Raw genomic sequence first — 18,688 nt, 5'->3', positions numbered from 1 at the left:
GAATAAAGAAACTGAAACGGTAGTTGCATTATACATGTTCCCATGCTAAGCAACTGCATTGGAAATATATGAATGTATTGCCTTGTGAGATCAATATAATTGAATTAATTCTGTTCATGACGACGTCTTTATGCTGAATAATTGAGCAGAGGCTCACTTCGACCCTTTCTTATATCTACAGTACATGCTTGAGATGAAGTATAAGGCGGCTCTGAGCACTGTTGTTAATGACGGTGTGAAAAACACAGAGCAGATACTGAGCTACATTCCTGTAATTTGGTTTGGTCGAAGACTTTTTTTCGACAAAAACAAACAGGTCTGAGGTAACAGTGGAGTCGGCGTATTTGTGTTGTTATCATCCCGCCACACAACCCACAAGAGTATCTGTTGGAAAACATCAAGACAACAAGCGGTTGAACTGAGAGAGAAGGTAATCACTACTGATAGCTAGACACACATGAAACTCCCAATGAAGTTTATTATTATTAAAAAGGGCGGCATTTCCCCAAAAATTGTACACAAAAAACCAACAAAATTCTTGTCCGTGCTTTGTCTCAGATGCACTGATTCACTGAAGCCCACACTTCTGCTTCCCAATGATACGCTAGTTCACTCTCAATGATGACACAACATTTACTGCAGTGAAATAATCGTATGTGTTTGTTATGGAAGACAGAGTTATGAAGTTCACTTTAAATCACCTATAGGCACAGTGCGTAGCATTTAGGGGGCTCTATTAGCAGAAATGGAATATAATATTATTATTATGTTAAGGCCTCTGAGCCAGGTGAACGGCGTTACTTTGCACTCGGCGGCTCACATTACTACAGTCGTGGAAATGGAGTGAGCAGACCGGTATTCAGTTGGTTGCAATCTGCAACCAGAGACTGTATATAAGAAGAGGACATTCTTTGTGATGTCACCCATTGATTTGTGGACTGACGTTTGGAATCCTCGAGTTCGGCATTTTGGCTGTCGCGATATTGTTTTTTTTGCAACCAGCGAACAGAAGTGACCATATTTGGACTCCAAAGGAGTGACGAGGAGACGCCGTGTACGGCTCTGGTAACGGCAGTGACCTGTCAATCACAAGGTTGCCATAAAGCATACCCTGCTTTATGGTCCATTTTATTCTAAATGGACCATAATTTACTAACTGAACATCATGCTGTACTGAAGAAGACTTGAAACTAGAGATTGAGACGATAAACTCATATTTATAGTGTTTACTGATGTGATACATTAAATAAGAGTCATTTTCTCATAGACTTCTTTACAATCGCCCCCTGATGGCCACTAGAAAGAATGCAAGTTCAATGCATTTTTCAGATCCAGAGGTTGCTTGCTGCCTGTCTGCCACACTAGATGCCACCAAATCTTACACACTGTGCCTTTAATCACAGCAGTAAGTCTGTAGTCTATTGCTTTTTTACTGCTACCCAGGAAATAAGAAGTACAAGCTATTGATCAATCATTAACACAACCACAGACTGGACAGTATGCTCTCTGACTGAATAAACAGTTTATGAAATGAAATCTGCCTGGAAACAAGAGGTCAGTGTTTGCTACTTGTTCATTGTTGCTGACTCTATTTAAGAGACCTAAGACTTAGATCACACATATTATGATTGCTGAAAGAAAAACGTCATTGCGACAAATAAATAATAGTTGAAAATAAAAACGCTCTTGCCTGTACTCAATATATTACACAGTGTGTATTCACAATTTAACATTATACAAAACAATATATATACAAAAAAAAATGTCTTTTCAACTGTTTCCTGGAGTGAAAGTTCCACCAGAGAAGTCTTTACAGTGAACGTGAGCTGCCTCGTCCGCGTACAGAAATGATAGACAGTGGAGGAAATTGGCAAAGAGGAACAGGACACCAATCAAAAGAATTTATAATTCGAAAACTTTTTCTCCACAGTAGCACACCTATAGGGAGATAATTGGTGCACTGTTGTCGGCCTTTGATTGAGTTCTATAGCTCAGCAGAGTCAAATCTCTGACTCATCATTTATATATCCCAGACCGTCCAGACTTGAAATGTTGGCCATGGGTGTGAAGTGGTGCTCCCTGTTCCCTTTGAAGTCAACAGCAGAGTGATTATTGTTGGCACTGCAAGGTCTTCCAGGCTCGGGTCCCAGGAGCTTTATCTCTGAAGTCCTGTTCTGGATGTGCGTGTATTCCGCCGACTGCCTCTGCCCCTCGCTTTCACCGGTGCGCTTTGCAAATTTGAAGCACTCCTTTGAACGTCCCTGACTCCAGATCCAGAATATGACGGCCATCAGGGAGAGACAAAGCAGCGACAGCAGAGCCACGGCCACCTCCAAACGGGTCACCCTGTGCGTGTCGCTTTGGTTCTCGGGGGACAGCGGGTCCTCGGTGTCCGGGTTTGGCGCCGGCCCCGGTGCGGCTGGGTTCAGACTGTGAGTAGAGTTTGAGTTATTTGTCACCTCGTTGCCATGAGTCGTGCCGCCTGCCGCTCCTGCGCCGGAGCCGAGCTGTAATCGATAAACCGCCACAGTCCGGTTGTACGCCCTCCCGTTGATCAGCTCCACCGAGTCACACGTGTAAAGGCCGGTGTCCGACTCCGAGGCGCCCAGGATGAGGAGGCCTCCGCTGTAGATGTAGTATTTGTTGCCGGAGTGAAGTGTTTGGTCAGAGAATCGCCACAGGACCTGTGCCAAATTGGAGTGGAGCTGGCAAGGCAGCTGGATGTTGTTCTCTGGAACGAGGGTAAAGTCCACAGCTGCGACTGGATCTATAAATACACACACATTAAGTTGGTCTCACCGCATGCTGATGGATAAGATTCATACGAAAAGTATTGCCCGCAATGCATGCAAAACAAGTCCACGTACCTGGCTGGGGACATTGCGTGACGTCTCCCTCCTTCAGACTCTGTATTGCAGTGCTTGAGGAGGATGACGAGCTGTGGACTGAGGAGCACTGCTGGGTGGTGAAGTCCCAGACACAGTAAGGATCCCTGGCCAGGATGCAGTCCACACAGGAGTCATAGCGGCTGCAGTTACTGACCGGCATCTGGATAACACCAAACGCTGAACCTGCATACAGTTGGCCCTATTGGCAGATGCACACACACACACACACACACACACACACACACACACACACACACACAAATTAACCCAAAAGCATTTCATCTTCATTTCAACTGAAGCCTCTCTACTGCCTGTTAGAAGCAATTGAGTGACAGGATATTTAAATTAAGATATAAAGTCTGACTGAAGCTTATTGTCCAACACCAGTAAATGATTATAAACTATGATGACGGTGAGCTAACGAACCATATTTGCCACAGTGTGTTAAACTTAGTAGGAGTTACCTTGCTGGACGAGAGGCGCAGGATGCTAATAGGCACGGGGCTCTCATACAGCTGAACTTCCTCAATGATGAACATCTCTCCTGCGTAGTTGACAGCCTTCTGAATGTAACCGTTTTCTATCAGGACACAAAAAGAAATGGCCATCTAATACCCATATAATAAGCACATAGTAGTAACTCTCACTACTTATACAGAATGTGTGTCTTAAGAGGTACTGATGGCTTTTGATTCTGAAGGTGTTTGATTCTGACTATCACCAATAGATTCCTACGTGGAAACACAAACATCTTCTGTATTTGGTGTTTTTGCCTTTGCTTTTGTGCCTGGTTTGAAGTTGGAGAAAGATGATGTCACATACTTACTGTGCACCAATCAGACAGAGTTTCGCAACATTTGAATAAACAAAAACAGTTGTAGTGATTGTAGGCCAATCAAATTGGAACAAACCACACAGTCATAGTGAAACAGATGAGAGTCTTTGAGTGTTAAACTGTATAAGGCAAGGCAAGGCAAGTCAAGTTTATTTGTGTAGCACATTTCAACAACAAGGTAATTCAAAGTGCTTCACATAAAACCATTAAAAGCATAGTAAAATGCAGAAATGCAGGAAATTGATTAATATATTAATTGAATCTGGTTCAATTAAAGGCAGCAGCAAACAGAAAAATCTTCAGTCTTGATTTAAAGGAGCTGAGGGTCTCAGCAGACCTGCAACTTTCTGGGACTTTGTTCCAGATATGTGGAGCAGAAAAACTGAACACTGCTTCTCCATGTTTAGTTCTGACTCTGGGAACAGAAAGTAGACCGGTCCCAGACGACCTAAGGGGTCGGGATGGTTCATAAGGTAGCAGCAGATCAGAGATGTATTTTGGCCCTAAACCATTCAGTGCTTTATAAACCAGCAGCAGGATTTTAAAGTCAATTCTTTGTTTGACAGTATAAGACATACTTCACCCACAAAATGACCATTTGTATATCAATTACTCCCCGTCTGTTATCTTATATTCTTGAAGCACACTTTGTTTTTCTCGCATGCCTTCACACCGAGTGAGGTATGCGAAAATTATGAAAAAGTTGTCATCATGACTTCAAGGTAACACTGGGTGAGAAATTGATATACAAATGGTCATTTTGGGGGTGAAGTATTCACCTTTAATATAAAACTACTTTTTTTTTTATTTGACTGAACATTTTACATTATGGAGAAATACTTAAAACCAAGAATTTCAAGGGCTTTTAAGTTTAACTAACCAGAATATTCATACAGAAAACTAATAGCCCCAAAATCAGTTCAGGTCTACTTTCATCTTTGTAAAACCTAATTTTTTAAGAGATATCCCATAGTTTAGTTTACCAGTGCCAATGAACATGACTGCATATCTCTGTCCGTCCAGTGCCAACACGCTGTCCACTACAATCCGAGTCAGCAAAGCTCCCCTCTTGACCAGCAGCGGGCCTCCTGTCAGCGGGTGAACAGCATCGTCCATGAGGGGGCGGTCCCTGATGAACTGGAGGGTTTTGTCAGGAAGGTCCAGAGAGCGATGCATCCCCATGTTACGTGCCACGTTATTGATGCACTGAAATTGCAAAACCTCAGTTCAGAATTGTGTGGGTTATTTTTCATATGAAACACTCAGAACGCTTTGATATCCAGAATCACTTCTGGCTGCAACAAAGTCTGTAGACTCACCGCTCCTGGTCTGGGGACTGGCACTTCTCCGGTGTACATCACCCACTTCACGTGGGACGTCTCCACAGCGACAGGTGTCTTAAACTTGCCCTCGTTGAAAATGTTTCGAATGTCAGACACTCTAAATGCACATACTGCAGAAACCTGGGACAAGCTCCTGGAAACACCAAACCAAACGCATTTAGTCAAGCAAACTGCTAAATACTGTACAGTTGAGTGACTGGAGAATATCTTTTAAATGTTATCTGTTCATTTCTTTTTTATTTGTGCCTGCTGTTTATTTAGACTGGATGTTATTGTGTTTTTAGCCTTTATATATACAGTTCATATATATATATATATATATATATATATATATATATATATTTATTGATATATATATTTATCTATTTAATTTTTTATATACATATTTTGTGACTATCCATCAGTAAAAAACTAATGTAGGACAAAATTCAAATGCTAATGGAAAAAAAAATATATGATATATATTAACTGCTAAGTGGCGTATGTTGACATAATGAATGAATCAAAAGGACAATATTCTTTAAAGTTTTTGTTTTGTTTTTGACCAGTCATTTTGTAAATATAGACACCCTTTTTAAATCTTCCACATTGACTCCTACCTTGACAGAGCTCGACACCCATCCTAAGACATAAAACTACAGGATTTGAATTTAAGCACGTACGACTGCGGAGTGAAGACGGCGTAGAAGACGCTCTCCCTCCAGTCCTCGTCCTTCAGCAGGAAGACATCCTGGACAATGGGGGGCAGGCTGGGTTCAGGGAGGGAACAATCCAGACGAGCTTTCAGGAACGTCGTCCATTTCCTCTGCAGTGTCCGCTGGCCGCCCATATCCCCCTAAACACAGAGACAGATACTCCTCTTAAACACAACAACCAGACCAGTGTGTCAGACAAAGAGCGTGAGGCCAAACACATCACTGCACATTCTCAAACAGGGATGTTATTAAACCTAATCTCTCTTCACGTCTCTGAAAAAGCTTTTATACAGTATATATGTAATCATACCTTGCAGACACGGGCCACTCGAGACACTGCAACTTTGCTGTAGAAGTCGTACTCCATGGCATTCTCGCTGAAGAACATGTACACCTTATCATCATCACCATCAGGACTATCAAAACTCTCACCCACAAATTCCATGTAGACAAAGTTTGGCTCTGAAATCAAGTTTAAAAAAAAGGCAATTAACATTTAGGACAGGTGCAGAAAAGTCTAGATATCTAAAAAATACTGTCTCATGCATAAATAGTGTTGCTGCAGTAGATTCCCTCTTAATTTTGCACACCATTATATAAAGCTTTAACTGGACAGTTTTCTTTTTTTTTTTTGCAGGGGAGGAACTCACCACTGAGCCAGGAGCTCTTAAACTCTGTGCGAAGAGCCAAGTCGGAGCTGCGCAGAACCACCGGCTCAGAGCCCAAGAAGTTGATGGATGTAGCAGAATACAGGTCATTTCCTGTCGGACAGGAAGAAGAGGTGAGGAGAAAAATTCCTGGAAATACATTATTCATATTAAAGGGGGACCAATATCTCATTTATATGCCGGCTAATGGACTGATCCAACCGTCTTTGTCTGACTAACAAGTGCATACGTTGAGTGAGCAGCTAGCGCTATGAGGGTGCCATTTGTAACATGTGCCAATACATTTGGCGCTCAGGTCTTGTGTGTCTTGTAAAATTCTGCACACAGTTATCACACGGCAATATTTTCTGTTGGTGCACTTTGAACGCTCAGCAATTTTCTGTGCTTTGTTCCCGTTGGCAGCAAACCCGACTCAGACACTCACCGACCATGAGGGAGGAGTATCTCTGGAAGGGATCAAAAGGACACTTCCCCTTCCCCTCCTCCTGCTTTCCCTCCAACCTCAGCTGTCCATTAACAAACGTCTGTCGGAAACGAAGGGGGGAGAGAGGACAGAAAAACTTGTTAAGAGAGAGAAAAGGGTGCCAGTTTTATTCAGACACAGCACTGGCAAACAGTACTGAGTCTATTAGCCCATTAACTACAACCTGCGTGTATTAACATTATTACTCACCATTCTCCAAAAGATAAAACATGATGAAGATATAATATATATATATATATACATGTAAAAGTTAGCTGTTGTTGTGGTTCTGCACATAGGAACCATTTCATTCTCCTTGGTGATACCTTTAAGAGGCTCATTCCTCTGAGAGGTAAAATTACTGTTTTTGTCAATGGAGTTTTGTGGATTTGAAGAGAGTATAGACAACAGCTTCAGTTCCTCGGCTGTCTGACGGCGAGGTAAAGCAGTGAAAATATTCTAAATATAGCGTACATTTAAACTGATATCGATATACGTTTATCTGTTGGCTACGTCCACAGCAGTACATTACTTTGCTCCCATGCTGGTACTCCTGTTTGTTTCTTCAAACTCGGGCCGTGCCGACCGCCATCTACTGTAGGTAGTGCACTGACTATGGATAAGTACCTCATACAACCCCACTTCAAAACATCCACGCTATCCCTTTAAGTCAGGAGCACTGAAGCCCATGACGGGTTTACAATCAAAATAAAAGGAAAAGGGCTTGCAGATAATTGGAATGACTCAAACCATGACCCCCTCATAATAAACAGAGGTCCTTGTCAACAGAAACCACATCTAAACTAACTCCCCATTGAATCTCTACTTACTAAAGTTTACTTACCATATAATCACAGATGGGGCTGAAAGCATTTGTGCCGCACACATACATAGTCGTGTCGTTCACTCTGTGCAGGATTCGAATGTAGTTACGGCATTCCACCTGCAACAAGATCCAGCAGAGGGAATGCCAAGGTCGGAGCTCTGTTAGTTCAGCCGCAAAAAAACACAAACATGCCACACACACACACACAGGCTGCCTGGGGTTGAGCTGGTGACCAGAAGGTCAAGGCTGTGTACATGCATTTCCCTCTTGTGCCTTTATTTGGACATTAGGTACAGAGCTGGAAGCAAAGAGCTTCAAAGAGAGCTCTGTGTAGACTTGAAAAGGAAAAAAAAACAAAAACACTCTCATATAAATGATTTACAGATGCACAGAGATAAACTTCATATGGGGGTGAACTGCTTTCACTCAGCAGCCATCCTTTAAGGCTGTGTCCTTACCCCAGAAGTAAAAAGTTAGCGTATGCGAGCTCTGTTTTGAAAGACGTTTCACAAACCTCAGCATGTTTTCCTTTGTAGGTGCACTCCCTCTGTTTCTCCTCGGTGACTCGCCAATACACCTGCATCAACAGAGGGGACAGGTGTTCTTGTCAAAGCACGTAGGAACGGTGTCGCAACTCGAAGCCCGTTGGCAGTGGAGCTATGACCCGTTTGCTCTCACACATTTCACTGCTTGTCTGCAGGCTGGGACACCAGTCCCTCTTCCGTTGTGACTGTTAGCTGTGCAACTACAATTATGAACCCACAGACCACCGTGTGGAGTCCAACAAGACCATTATTCATTCAAATCCCTCAAGCAAATGTGCACGGGCCAAATAGAAAACAGTGTTGAACTGGCAGCTGATTTGAGAGCAGTTCATTACGCAATCTGGCGTGTTTCGGTGAGCCAAGGTACAGTCTCTTAAAATAGTGAAAGAGGGCAGAGAAAGATACACAAAGAATACACTTACTGGAGGCATGAACTGATCATCAAATGTTACTGAAATGTTCTCGCGCCAAGATAAACGGGATACTTTCGCTTTGTGAGGCTCCAAAAATCCTTCAGACATGCTGAGGGAGAAATCTTAAACTCATAATTTACATCTACACCACCACCATTACCTCTAATGTAGTGTCACAAATAGACATTACTTCATTTTAAAGGGGACATATCATGAAAAACTCACTTCTTTCAGTGCTTGTGCACATACATTTGGGAATCTGGAGTGCATACCGACCTTTAAATTGTGAACTGAGACGGCCGAGTCATTTTTTTGTGGGCTGCCAAGATCAGAAATCATGTGATTCAAAAAGCCAAAATTAGATTTTGCTATGTCACATGCAGGCTCATTATAATATACCGACCCCCATCTGAGTATCTCCGGCCAGAGTTTGAGAACTGCCTTTGCAAAGGTGCGCTGTATTTTTCTCAAATGCCAACCAGAGCAGACTGGGCTTTTTTGAGAGGGAGCCTAAAAGAGACAGGCGCTAAAATGGAGCGTTTCCGACAGAGGGTGAATACAGGTGTATTCAGACACATAATTTGAGAAAAATAGTGTGTTTGCTGAACATTAAAGCATGTAAATGTGTTCTAGCAGAAACCCCAAAGCACAAGTATGAACCTGGATATGAGCATGATTTGTCTCCTTTAAAGGATTATATTATATTATGAACTAAAACATTTAGGAACCACTGATATAACTCATGATAAGGAAAGACAAATCCGGCCTTGAGTGGCTTACTGATTATTTGATGAAATGCCTTTGACCACTTCAATAAAACATCATAAATGTTCAATAAATCTTCCATTTTTAATCTGTTGTTTATTGAGAGCTATTTAATCTGCCAAAAGACAATTTGAATGTTAATATAAAAGTGTTCTGCTTCAAACACAACACAGCTGATCAGAACAGACATTTTGTTAAAAAATGTTCATCTCTTTTTGGATGGATCCCTTCACGTGTTCTTACCGCAGCCTTTCTGACGGAGACGTCGTTGATGTCCAGAGCGTATACGGCCTCTCGGGCCCCCAGCAGCAGCACACCCAGGTCATCTCTCATCAACATAGTGGAGTAGTTGAAGATCCCCTCTTCTTTGAACAACTTCAGCTCGTCTAAAAAAAAGTAGAGCATCTGCATTGCTTATCTACGTTTTAGCTGTTGTGACTCTGTGCAGTTGGGAAAACGCTCCCACAGCAAAAAATAAAATGCAAATTCATTGAAATTGTACAAACTTGTCCAAGCCAAGCAGAAAAACGAAGAAGTTAAAGTTACACTGCTTATTCGCTCGGTTCAAATAATCACATACATCATGAAGCTGTGATGAATTCTATTTACTGGTCAAACAGAGAAGTAAATCTTCCAGAAACAGAAGGAATATCCCATGACATATTAGTGAGGAAGCACTGAGGACTTACTCTGGTAGGGGACGGTCTTTCGTGGGACACAATAATGAGTGTTGAGTGCACTGTATGAAACCTGGAGCATCAATCCACAGACGATGCTCAGGGCCCAGAGAAGAAACATGGCTCAAAGTCCGGGTTTGACTAAATGTGGAAGAGCTGCACGGTCCAGCTCTGCCGCCAAAGCACCCAATCAGGGACAGAACATGGTTTAGTGTCTCAGTCAGACGTTGCTGCTGCTCCGGCACAAGTCGTCCTTGTGATACAGCTCATACGTGTGTTTAACCAGGCCCGTGGGGTGCGGCTCAGTCAGCGTCCTGCGTGGTGAGGAGCTCTATGTCGGTGTTAGCCTCCAGCGCAGCGCTAATGAGCTACTGGTGTCCTCTCTGGAAGGAGGAACAGGAGCCATGCTGCCCAGCTACTGGTGAGGGATGCTGGAGGAGATCATCTTTATGGTGCCCATCTCTAGGAGAGATATGAAAACATCTACATTATTAAAAAGATCAGTGACATGGAAAGACTGAGTTTAATGCTAAGACTGAAGATAATTCCAGGCTTTTAAGTCTTAATAAATCCCCTTTTTCTGTTGCACACTTCATCATTCGTGGATGATTATTATAAAGACAATAACCGCAGTGTGAATGTGATTGTGTCTACCAGCAGTTATTTATTTAATATATTTATCAAAAAGAAAATATATGCAGTAAATGGATCGGTAGCAGGAATGAAAGAAACATAGACATCAGATCTTTCAGACCGTTCACTAGAGAACTGCGAGAAAATCCTGCTTCTTAAAGTTGAGATGAAATGAAAAATCCCCAGTGATACTGTGCACCTATTTAACAATTTATGCAAAGTAAATATAAAAAATCTATTTCTTTGTATTCCTACATCAAAATCCAATCATCTTTTCCTACCTGTGAAACAAAAATATATATATATATATATATACACATATATATATATATATACAGACACACAATACAATATTTATACAATGACCCTTAAAGGAATGAGAACAGAATAATAAAAAAATAATAATAAAGCTGAATTCTTTTTTAAATTGCATATAACTATTATATGTTAAATAACTAAAGCATGTTAGCTTACACGTTAGCAGCACTAAACACGTGAAAAACATCAGCTGTGAGCTTTTAAAATTATTATTATTATTAACAATTACCATATACAGTAGCAGCCGGATTACTCATGTCTGTACCTTTAACTCTCACACACACACAAATACCACAGATAAGCAAATGTACACGGTATGATGAACCTTCATTTTAATACCGCGGTACACCCTGATACTAGTATACCGTTACAACCCTACTCATGAGAGACAGATTAAACCCAGAACGGTCAAAATCAGCCAAGATATCCTGAATTCGGTGCAGAGTATCAGGCCAAAAACACTGGATCCTACAATTCTCAAACTCAAAAGTATCTCTATTTTGACTCTCCCTGCTCGGTAAATATACATTTCAAATGTCCAAGTTCCCCCAAATTTGTTATCAGAGGCCTTCAGATAGAAATTGTCGTCGGAAGTATATTTGTCAAAAAAGGCAAAACAGGGACAAATGCCACCTTGTTGTTACATCAGAGGAGTGCAGCACCACTTACAGTCACAACAATGAGAAGTCATAGGTGTAAAGCTCACAGAGGAAACTGGTGTCAAGTGACATTCTGCCATGCTGCCCCACCGACCCCCCACTCTCTCTTCCTCCTCCACTCTGGCTCTTCCTGTCCTCCTCCCTGATAAACCTGCTTCCTCTGGGCTCAGCAGGGTCCACGCGGCAGAGGGGGGGGGGGATCAGTTCAGGTTTGGGCATGCATGCAGATCACAATAATACACAGCTCCACAAAGCTCCATCCCTACTCTGGGATTCACACTGTATGAGACCTTCCACTTCTTTGACGAATTTTCTGTCTGTTTTGACAAACTGAGCGGCGCGGCCTCATTCAAAATTCATCAAGGCACTTCTTTTTTCCCCTCAGAATAACACACAAAGCATACTTTAAGAGCAGACTCGCAAGGTAAAAAAAAACAACTACTCTTATCTTTTTTTTTTTGGTGCATGCCACAAAAAAAAAGCAGCCGCACCACACAGCCGCTTTGCAAGTGTTGTTTGGGTTTTTTAAGCTCGCAGAGCGAGGGAGAGTAAAAATACAGCAGATTTCACAGAGTTGCGTCCCTTGAGACACACACCAGAGTCCTCGACTGTTTGACAGAAGCTTAAATGACAGCATCCAAAATTTCCTCGAGAGACAGACAGGCGGTCGACTCCCTTGTGCCTGTGAACAACCTCGGGTTTTTGAATGTGCGTTTTGCAAAAAACCTGCCGTGCTCTCACCTCGTTGTTACTTGACACAGCGAGGCGAGCTGCTGCATGTGTAGGACTGCTCATCTGTTGTCAGAGCGCCGATGTCTCGCATGTCTTTCCCCCTCAGGCTGTGAGGGGGGCTGTGTAGGTTGTGAGCTACAGCTGAATGAAATGACTGCAGGTTGTTTTTCCACAGAGTTTGACAGATGCTTCCAAATAGTGCAGACAGGCAGGTACGGCTGCACCAATAGAAGAGCGTGCAGCAGTCGGCCCTCTGTTCTCTGTTTCTTTGTTCATCTATGGTCACACTCACACACTGACATGTGCATGTGTGGCTAGGGTGTGTGTGTGTGTCTGAGTATGTGTGTGTGTGTGTGTTTGGGGGGTGGGGATGTGCACAGCTGAGGTTTTTTTAGACAAAACTTCACCATTCACCAGTTGCACAAAGCTGCTCTTCTTATAAAGAAAAGACTCTTAAATTTGGTCTGTCAAGTTACTTAATTCAAATGAAATTACATTTTTTTCAGTCCTTTCTTTACTTTACATTTCTAACTTTGAAAAAATCTCAACATCAACGTCAAGTCATTTAAATGTTAAACACAGCCTTACGCCAAAAACACACCAGAGCAGCCTGCCAAGCAATGTCTATGTAAAGCAGCGGGCGGCTAAACTAAACGTTGGGCATAGTTTAAATTTTAGCGGCAAAGTGTGGTCAGAGAAAACCTGCAGCCAATCAGTAAGCAGAGTCATATGACATGTTGACATGGTGCGTTATGCTGTGAATGTGTTGTGGTGAACATTTTATCGACCTATTGACACATTCAGCGGTCACAGAACAGCATCAGCATTCATCTGGAGTCTTTGTCAGTGTTTGGCCACCTGATGAACAAAAGTCTAATATTTACTCTACTTTAGGTCTGTTCGGGTCAACTCCACAGGGAAACAAGTGTGGCTTTTTATCTGCTAAATGCTGCACTTCCTTCACCAGCTGGTTGCTAACTTTGTCTGTCTGTTATTTGGTGCTCGTCAGGAGGCTTTAAGTAGACTTAAGGTTACTGCGAGCAGCTGGCCTGTCGTGATAACTACTTTTTTTGGACGTTATGTTGTCCCAGAAATAATTGCGAAGTACATTCCATCAAAGAGCGATGAACTTTTAATTCTTAAGAATATTCCGACATTGGAATTGTTATGTGAACATCTAAATAAATGAAACATAGATTAAAAAAAATCAAAATACAATTATTAAAATGGACTCTCGGGCTCTGTTAACAACAAGTCTTATAATGAGGCAAAACCCTGACTATTCTGGCATTGTGTTGGCTGAAATGTTGGTGACACTCTTTATCATGAAAACAAACACGCATGTAAACACAACGGACGAAATCGAGGTCAACAAAAATGATCAAGGTCAATGTTGTCAATATGGTGGAAGGCTTAGCGAGCAGTTTTGGGTTTTGTTTGTGGGTCAGAAAACCAAAACATTTTTTTATTTGATCTGTTGTTCATAAAAAATATTGATTATTGCTGCTTCAAGATTTCCATATGAGCAATAATCAATATAATGCATGGCTACAAGTAACTTTGGGTGTAAGATTATGACTATTTATGTCTCTGTGTCCTCCACCTTTGCTACTTCTTTGTTCTTTAAAATTCATCAGGAAAGACCCTCCCATGGACTGTTTGACCCCTTACCTGATAGAAGAAGGCCTCACATCACTGCCAAAACCCATTTGTTAATGGTGCAGCAGCTTTAGTAGCTGCAGACTTGATGACATGTCACAAAGCGGTTTATGACCCTTTTGTTTATTAATCACACACCTTTATTTGTACAAGCAAGTCATTATTAAAGGCGTGTGGAATTCTGCTGATTGTGTATAACGTTTAACCAAAGTTTATGATAACATCTGAGTGTGCTCTCCACTGAGGCAAAGCGTACCTTGAGAAAGACCGTTGTGAAATCCAGTTGTGTCTTTTATTTACGCTGATTCATGTACGGGCAGCAAAAGCTGCAGGGGCCAATACATCCCCCTGTGACACACGCACATTAGAGAAGAAGTGGAATATCTATGAATGGCGTTGTTCATGAGTAAAATAGTACAGTATCTGCATAAAACGTAGACCACTATGAACCACAAAAGGCACAGTCGACATCGGGGAAGATGAGCTCCTAAAAAAAACAGAACAAACAGCGAGAGTGTGACTTAAAATAGTTTCTTTACATCCCAATGTGAAAGTTAATCTCCCGCCTTAAACAGGTTAGCACAGCCGACTGGTGTTTTTTTTGTGTTCACTCGTCAACTGTGGGTTAAACAGGCTGCACATGAACCAGTAGGCCTACAATACGCTGAAGAAGCCTTCCAGTCGTATCTCTACGCACTCAAACCACTTGAAGCGCGAGGATATTTATAGCCTGCTCAGGGGAGCCTCCACCGTATCTTCAGTACTCTACGATGGATTCTCACCACGACTTGGGTGCAGCGTACAAAGTAAAATAAAAACTCCAAACAGCAGAGTGTGAAGCGTGCACAGACAGGCACACTGGTGCCTTCATCACCCTGAGTATAACAAATCCAAAAAAGCCTTGTGAACAGTCAAACAGCTGTGACTGCGTGGGCCCCGGCTTCATTTGTATGACTGCCCTATACGCTGTTTGTGCTGTTTGGGCGAGGCCTCCTCCTCCGGCTGTAACTGATTTACCCGACTGGCTGACTAACTGGTCTACGGGTTCGATGCTGGTTGAGTCGCTGGCTGACTGCCAGGGTGCCTGTTTTCTAGCCAGTCAGACGTAGTATGGTGACGTAGTATGGTGAGCCGACCATGATACAGTCTTCCATCACAGGGGCCTAAACAGGAAACCGGTTGTGGGAGGCTGTTCAACTTTGACACTCCTTGTGTCACAGACTCTGTTGTGAAACACTCACTGGAAAAACACACACCCTCCATTTCAGCAACGGGTTATATTTTTGCAAACTCAGACGGCTGAAACAAACCGTTCTTTTTGACATAATGACGGTGGTTCGCCACCTTTTGTTCTGATGTGCAGGAGAGTTGCAATTAGCTGAAAACGATACTTCAAAAACATGCTGTGCTTGTTCACGTTGTACCGCACGCATCATTAACCTGACGGATAACTAAGCAAACAACATTACAAATGCAACAACCTGTTCAATAAGATAGTTGCCTCTGCTCTGACAACTGACTTTGTCATGGATGAGACAAGTCTGGTTGAGTGTGAGTGCATGCTTGAACGCACACACACACACACACACATACACACACACACACAGAGAAACACACCCGGGCAAGTTTCAGCAGGACAAAAGGAAAATATGAACACTCGAAAATTTCTGTCTGCTCGACTTGTGTTGTGTGACAAGTTCACTGACAGACGGGAACACCCAAGAAAACAAAATGCGGTGTTTGGATTGAAAATCAAAGCCAAGGAACTCATTTAGTGACTCCACAGAGTCAATACCAGGCCAACTCTTTCAATATTTGTTCAGTTTTCCATTATTTTCTTAATTGATTGATCTATAAAATGTTAGAAAATAGTCACAAGTGTCCAAGGTGATGTCTTCAGATGTCTCGTTTTGTCTGAGCAGCGGTCCAAAACACAACGATATTCACTTTACAATGATGTGAAGCACAGAAAAGCAGCAAACCCTCACATTGGAGAACCTGGAACAAAGAAACTTTTGCTATTTCTTGCTCGAACCAATCATTGATTATTGGGAAATCATTCTAGCTTCAGTCAGCACAATGAATTATGTATTCAGAAGAATGGCAAGACGATCATGGAAGCGCCACATACTAAAAAAATTTCTATAACAAAACTACAATGTGCCACTCACAACAACTAAACTGCTTTTTCCTGTTGTCATTCTCCAGAATCATGTGATCAAACTAGGGCTGTCACTATAATTACTGTGTTGATTTATCGTACGATATGAAGATTACCTCGATCATTTCCAACGTAATTGACTTATTGTACGATGTATGAACAGGACCTCGATCATTTTAACTGACCTCGATATTGTCCCTTGTGTTTACATGCCTGTTTGTTAACATAAGAATGTCACCAACATTTTAGCCAACATGATGCCGAGTAAACAGCAGGGTTTTCACTGCCATTATAAGATTTGGACATTGTGCTTTTTGTTAACAAAGCTTTTTTGGCATTTGAATTCCAATGTCTGAATAGTTTGTTGTCTTTTTTTAAAGGATATACCTGCGTTATTTTGCTATTATATTATATCAGTGGCATAAAACGGTCGATCCGTTATGGTGACAGGCCTATTAAATCTCTAACAGTCACTTTACTGACCATGGGAGTCCATCTGATCATGAGCTCATCAGCCAGTTTATGACTTGTGTGTGTGTCTCATCAGCAGTAACTCACTGGTTTATATTTAACATGTGTGTCAGAGATGCTGCCACTAAACAGACTGTGTTTTTTACCTGTAGGAAAACGTTGGCACGTGAGCTGTGTGTCTTCACTGTTGACATGTAAAACAACATGAAGCAGCAGTTCAGAGAACATCCAGTGAGTTCAACTCGACACCGAATAAAATAGCTTTCTTTTTATGCACCGATGACTGATCATTGCAAACACTGGTGTGCTGCACTAACAGTAAAACACTAAGGAGACATGAATCATTTCCAGCTCAGAGTCACAGTGTATTATTTGTGGTGTTGCAGTGTGCGGCCCTGCCTTGACACCCCGTGACCCCACTGAGCTGCAGTATGACAGCTAAGATTGGGCAATCCCCTGAGTAATAAGTGCACTGACAGCACTTAGTATATATCCTCTGCTCGCTCAGCCAGACGCATGCGTATCGTGTGCTCTCATTCTCACCATCCACAAAACTGCACACCCTTAAATACCACGTTGACCCCCCCCCCCTATAACATTCAGTCAGAGAGATGCAAACACATTTAGATTTAGGTAGTGAATTACTGATGTAGCAGTATTGACATTTAGCTGTGCAAAAAATGTAAACCGGCACCATTTCTTCATGTTTCCTTTTGTGGATTATTTACGAGATATTTGCGCATTTTAAACTAACTGGTTTGTCGTTTGTTTTTAAAACTGTTTGGCTTGTGGTTCCAAATAATGTCCCCACAGGATTTAACCACATATATCCGTCGCTTTGACACTTTCCCAGCGACAGAACAAGTTGGAGCGTTTTCCCCTCACCGTCACGCTGTCTGCGCTGCGGTGTGAAGTGTTTGCACTCTAAACCCATATCCTACTACTGCTTAGTCTAGCTTTCGCCTGCTATTATTAGATCTATCCTATAATCTTAGATAAGACAGATAAGTTACAGTGTGTGCATCCTCTCAACCACACAGGTTGCCAATCCAATTCCCACAACCAGCCCGGGCTCCGTGGAAAAAAACATATTAAGCCTGTGGGAGCAACAACAACAAAAAACAAACCTGCGCACAAACAAGTGAATAAGTCACAACAGCGGCTCGTGAGTCCGCTTCAGGCTCACCGTACAGGGGCTGTGAAGGATCCACATCGGAGACAGTAGAGACCGCTGCTGTTTTTCTAGTCCTGGATCCGGCTCGACGCTCTCCGCTCCACCTGTAACGTTCACTCCAACATATAATTCCTGCAGGGAGCGATTACACCAGGCAGCTCTCAGCGGTAGGCAGAGCCTGGTCATGTGACTGATTGTACCTTTTCTTAAAAAAAAACAAAAAACTGCAGGTAATCTGTTGGAATCGCAACATGATATTAATGTTCCTTTGATTTAGACGACTTTTGCTCTTATTTGTTTTATTTGTTTTATGCTGAAATGCAACATTAAATTGTGATATTTCTGACAGGACACCAATAACATGTAACATTCAAGATATTACAAACTGTGCAGCAAAAAACAGTTTTTCCAGTATCTTAAAATCTCAATATAGCTCCAACAACAAGCACACATTTGACAACAAAAATCACTCAACTACGTGATTCCCCCAGAAAAACGTACAAATTTGCTACTTTTTGCTTATCTACTATACAAAATCTGCTGTTGGCAACATATTCAAACATTATCAGGGGTGAAAATACAGAAAGAAAAAGAAACATTTTGATTTCATCCACTGACACCATCCACCATCTGCCATCTAGTGGCTCATCATGGCTATTTCACAGGAAATACATGAGAAGAAATACATTCAAAAAGCTGGAAACGCCTGAAACAAAACATATAGGGTGCAATATAAAACTTATAATAATAATAATGCAAAACA

General features: G+C 42.0%; 1 protein-coding gene across 2 annotated transcripts; it reads right to left on the bottom strand.

The window, feature by feature from the left end:
• Positions 1–1,507: 1,507 nt before the first annotated feature.
• Positions 1,508–18,042, bottom strand: LOC116394944 (semaphorin-4E). 2 transcript variants are annotated; one of them, XM_031868356.1, is made up of 14 exons: positions 17,938–18,042; positions 10,131–10,580; positions 9,685–9,827; positions 8,233–8,295; positions 7,737–7,835; positions 6,854–6,953; positions 6,412–6,522; positions 6,072–6,223; positions 5,729–5,901; positions 5,043–5,199; positions 4,707–4,929; positions 3,353–3,468; positions 2,868–3,087; positions 1,508–2,767 (listed from the first exon to the last, which is right to left on the bottom strand). In XM_031868356.1, the coding sequence occupies exons 2-14, from the start codon at positions 10,237–10,239 to the stop codon at positions 2,001–2,003; spliced, it is 2,433 nt and encodes an 810-aa protein (XP_031724216.1). In that variant the 5' UTR covers positions 10,240–10,580; positions 17,938–18,042; the 3' UTR covers positions 1,508–2,000. The 2 variants fall into 2 exon arrangements, with proteins under 2 accessions (XP_031724216.1, XP_031724217.1); XM_031868357.1 differs by having other exon boundaries at positions 17,943–18,042.
• Between the last annotated feature and the right edge of the window lie 646 nt (positions 18,043–18,688).

The sequence above is a fragment of the Anarrhichthys ocellatus genome, unplaced genomic scaffold (genome assembly GCF_004355925.1).
Source record: "Anarrhichthys ocellatus isolate YVR2014 unplaced genomic scaffold, GSC_Weel_1.0 scaffold42, whole genome shotgun sequence".
NCBI lineage: Eukaryota > Metazoa > Chordata > Actinopteri > Perciformes > Anarhichadidae > Anarrhichthys > Anarrhichthys ocellatus.
Note: the sequence above shows the minus strand (reverse complement) of the source record. Positions and strands in the feature narration are given on the sequence as shown.

Excerpts from the sequence above, each read along its gene's own strand:
- LOC116394944 (XM_031868356.1), bottom strand. The coding sequence starts at position 10,239 with ATGTTTCTTCTCTGGGCCCTGAGCATCGTCTGTGGATTGATGCTCCAG. Across the intron at positions 8,296-9,684 it reads TCTCCGTCAGAAAGGCTGCG|GTGTATTGGCGAGTCACCGA; the intron begins GTAAGAACACGT and ends CTGTTGATGCAG. Across the intron at positions 6,954-7,736 it reads GCCCCATCTGTGATTATATG|ACGTTTGTTAATGGACAGCT; the intron begins GTAAGTAAACTT and ends CGTTTCCGACAG.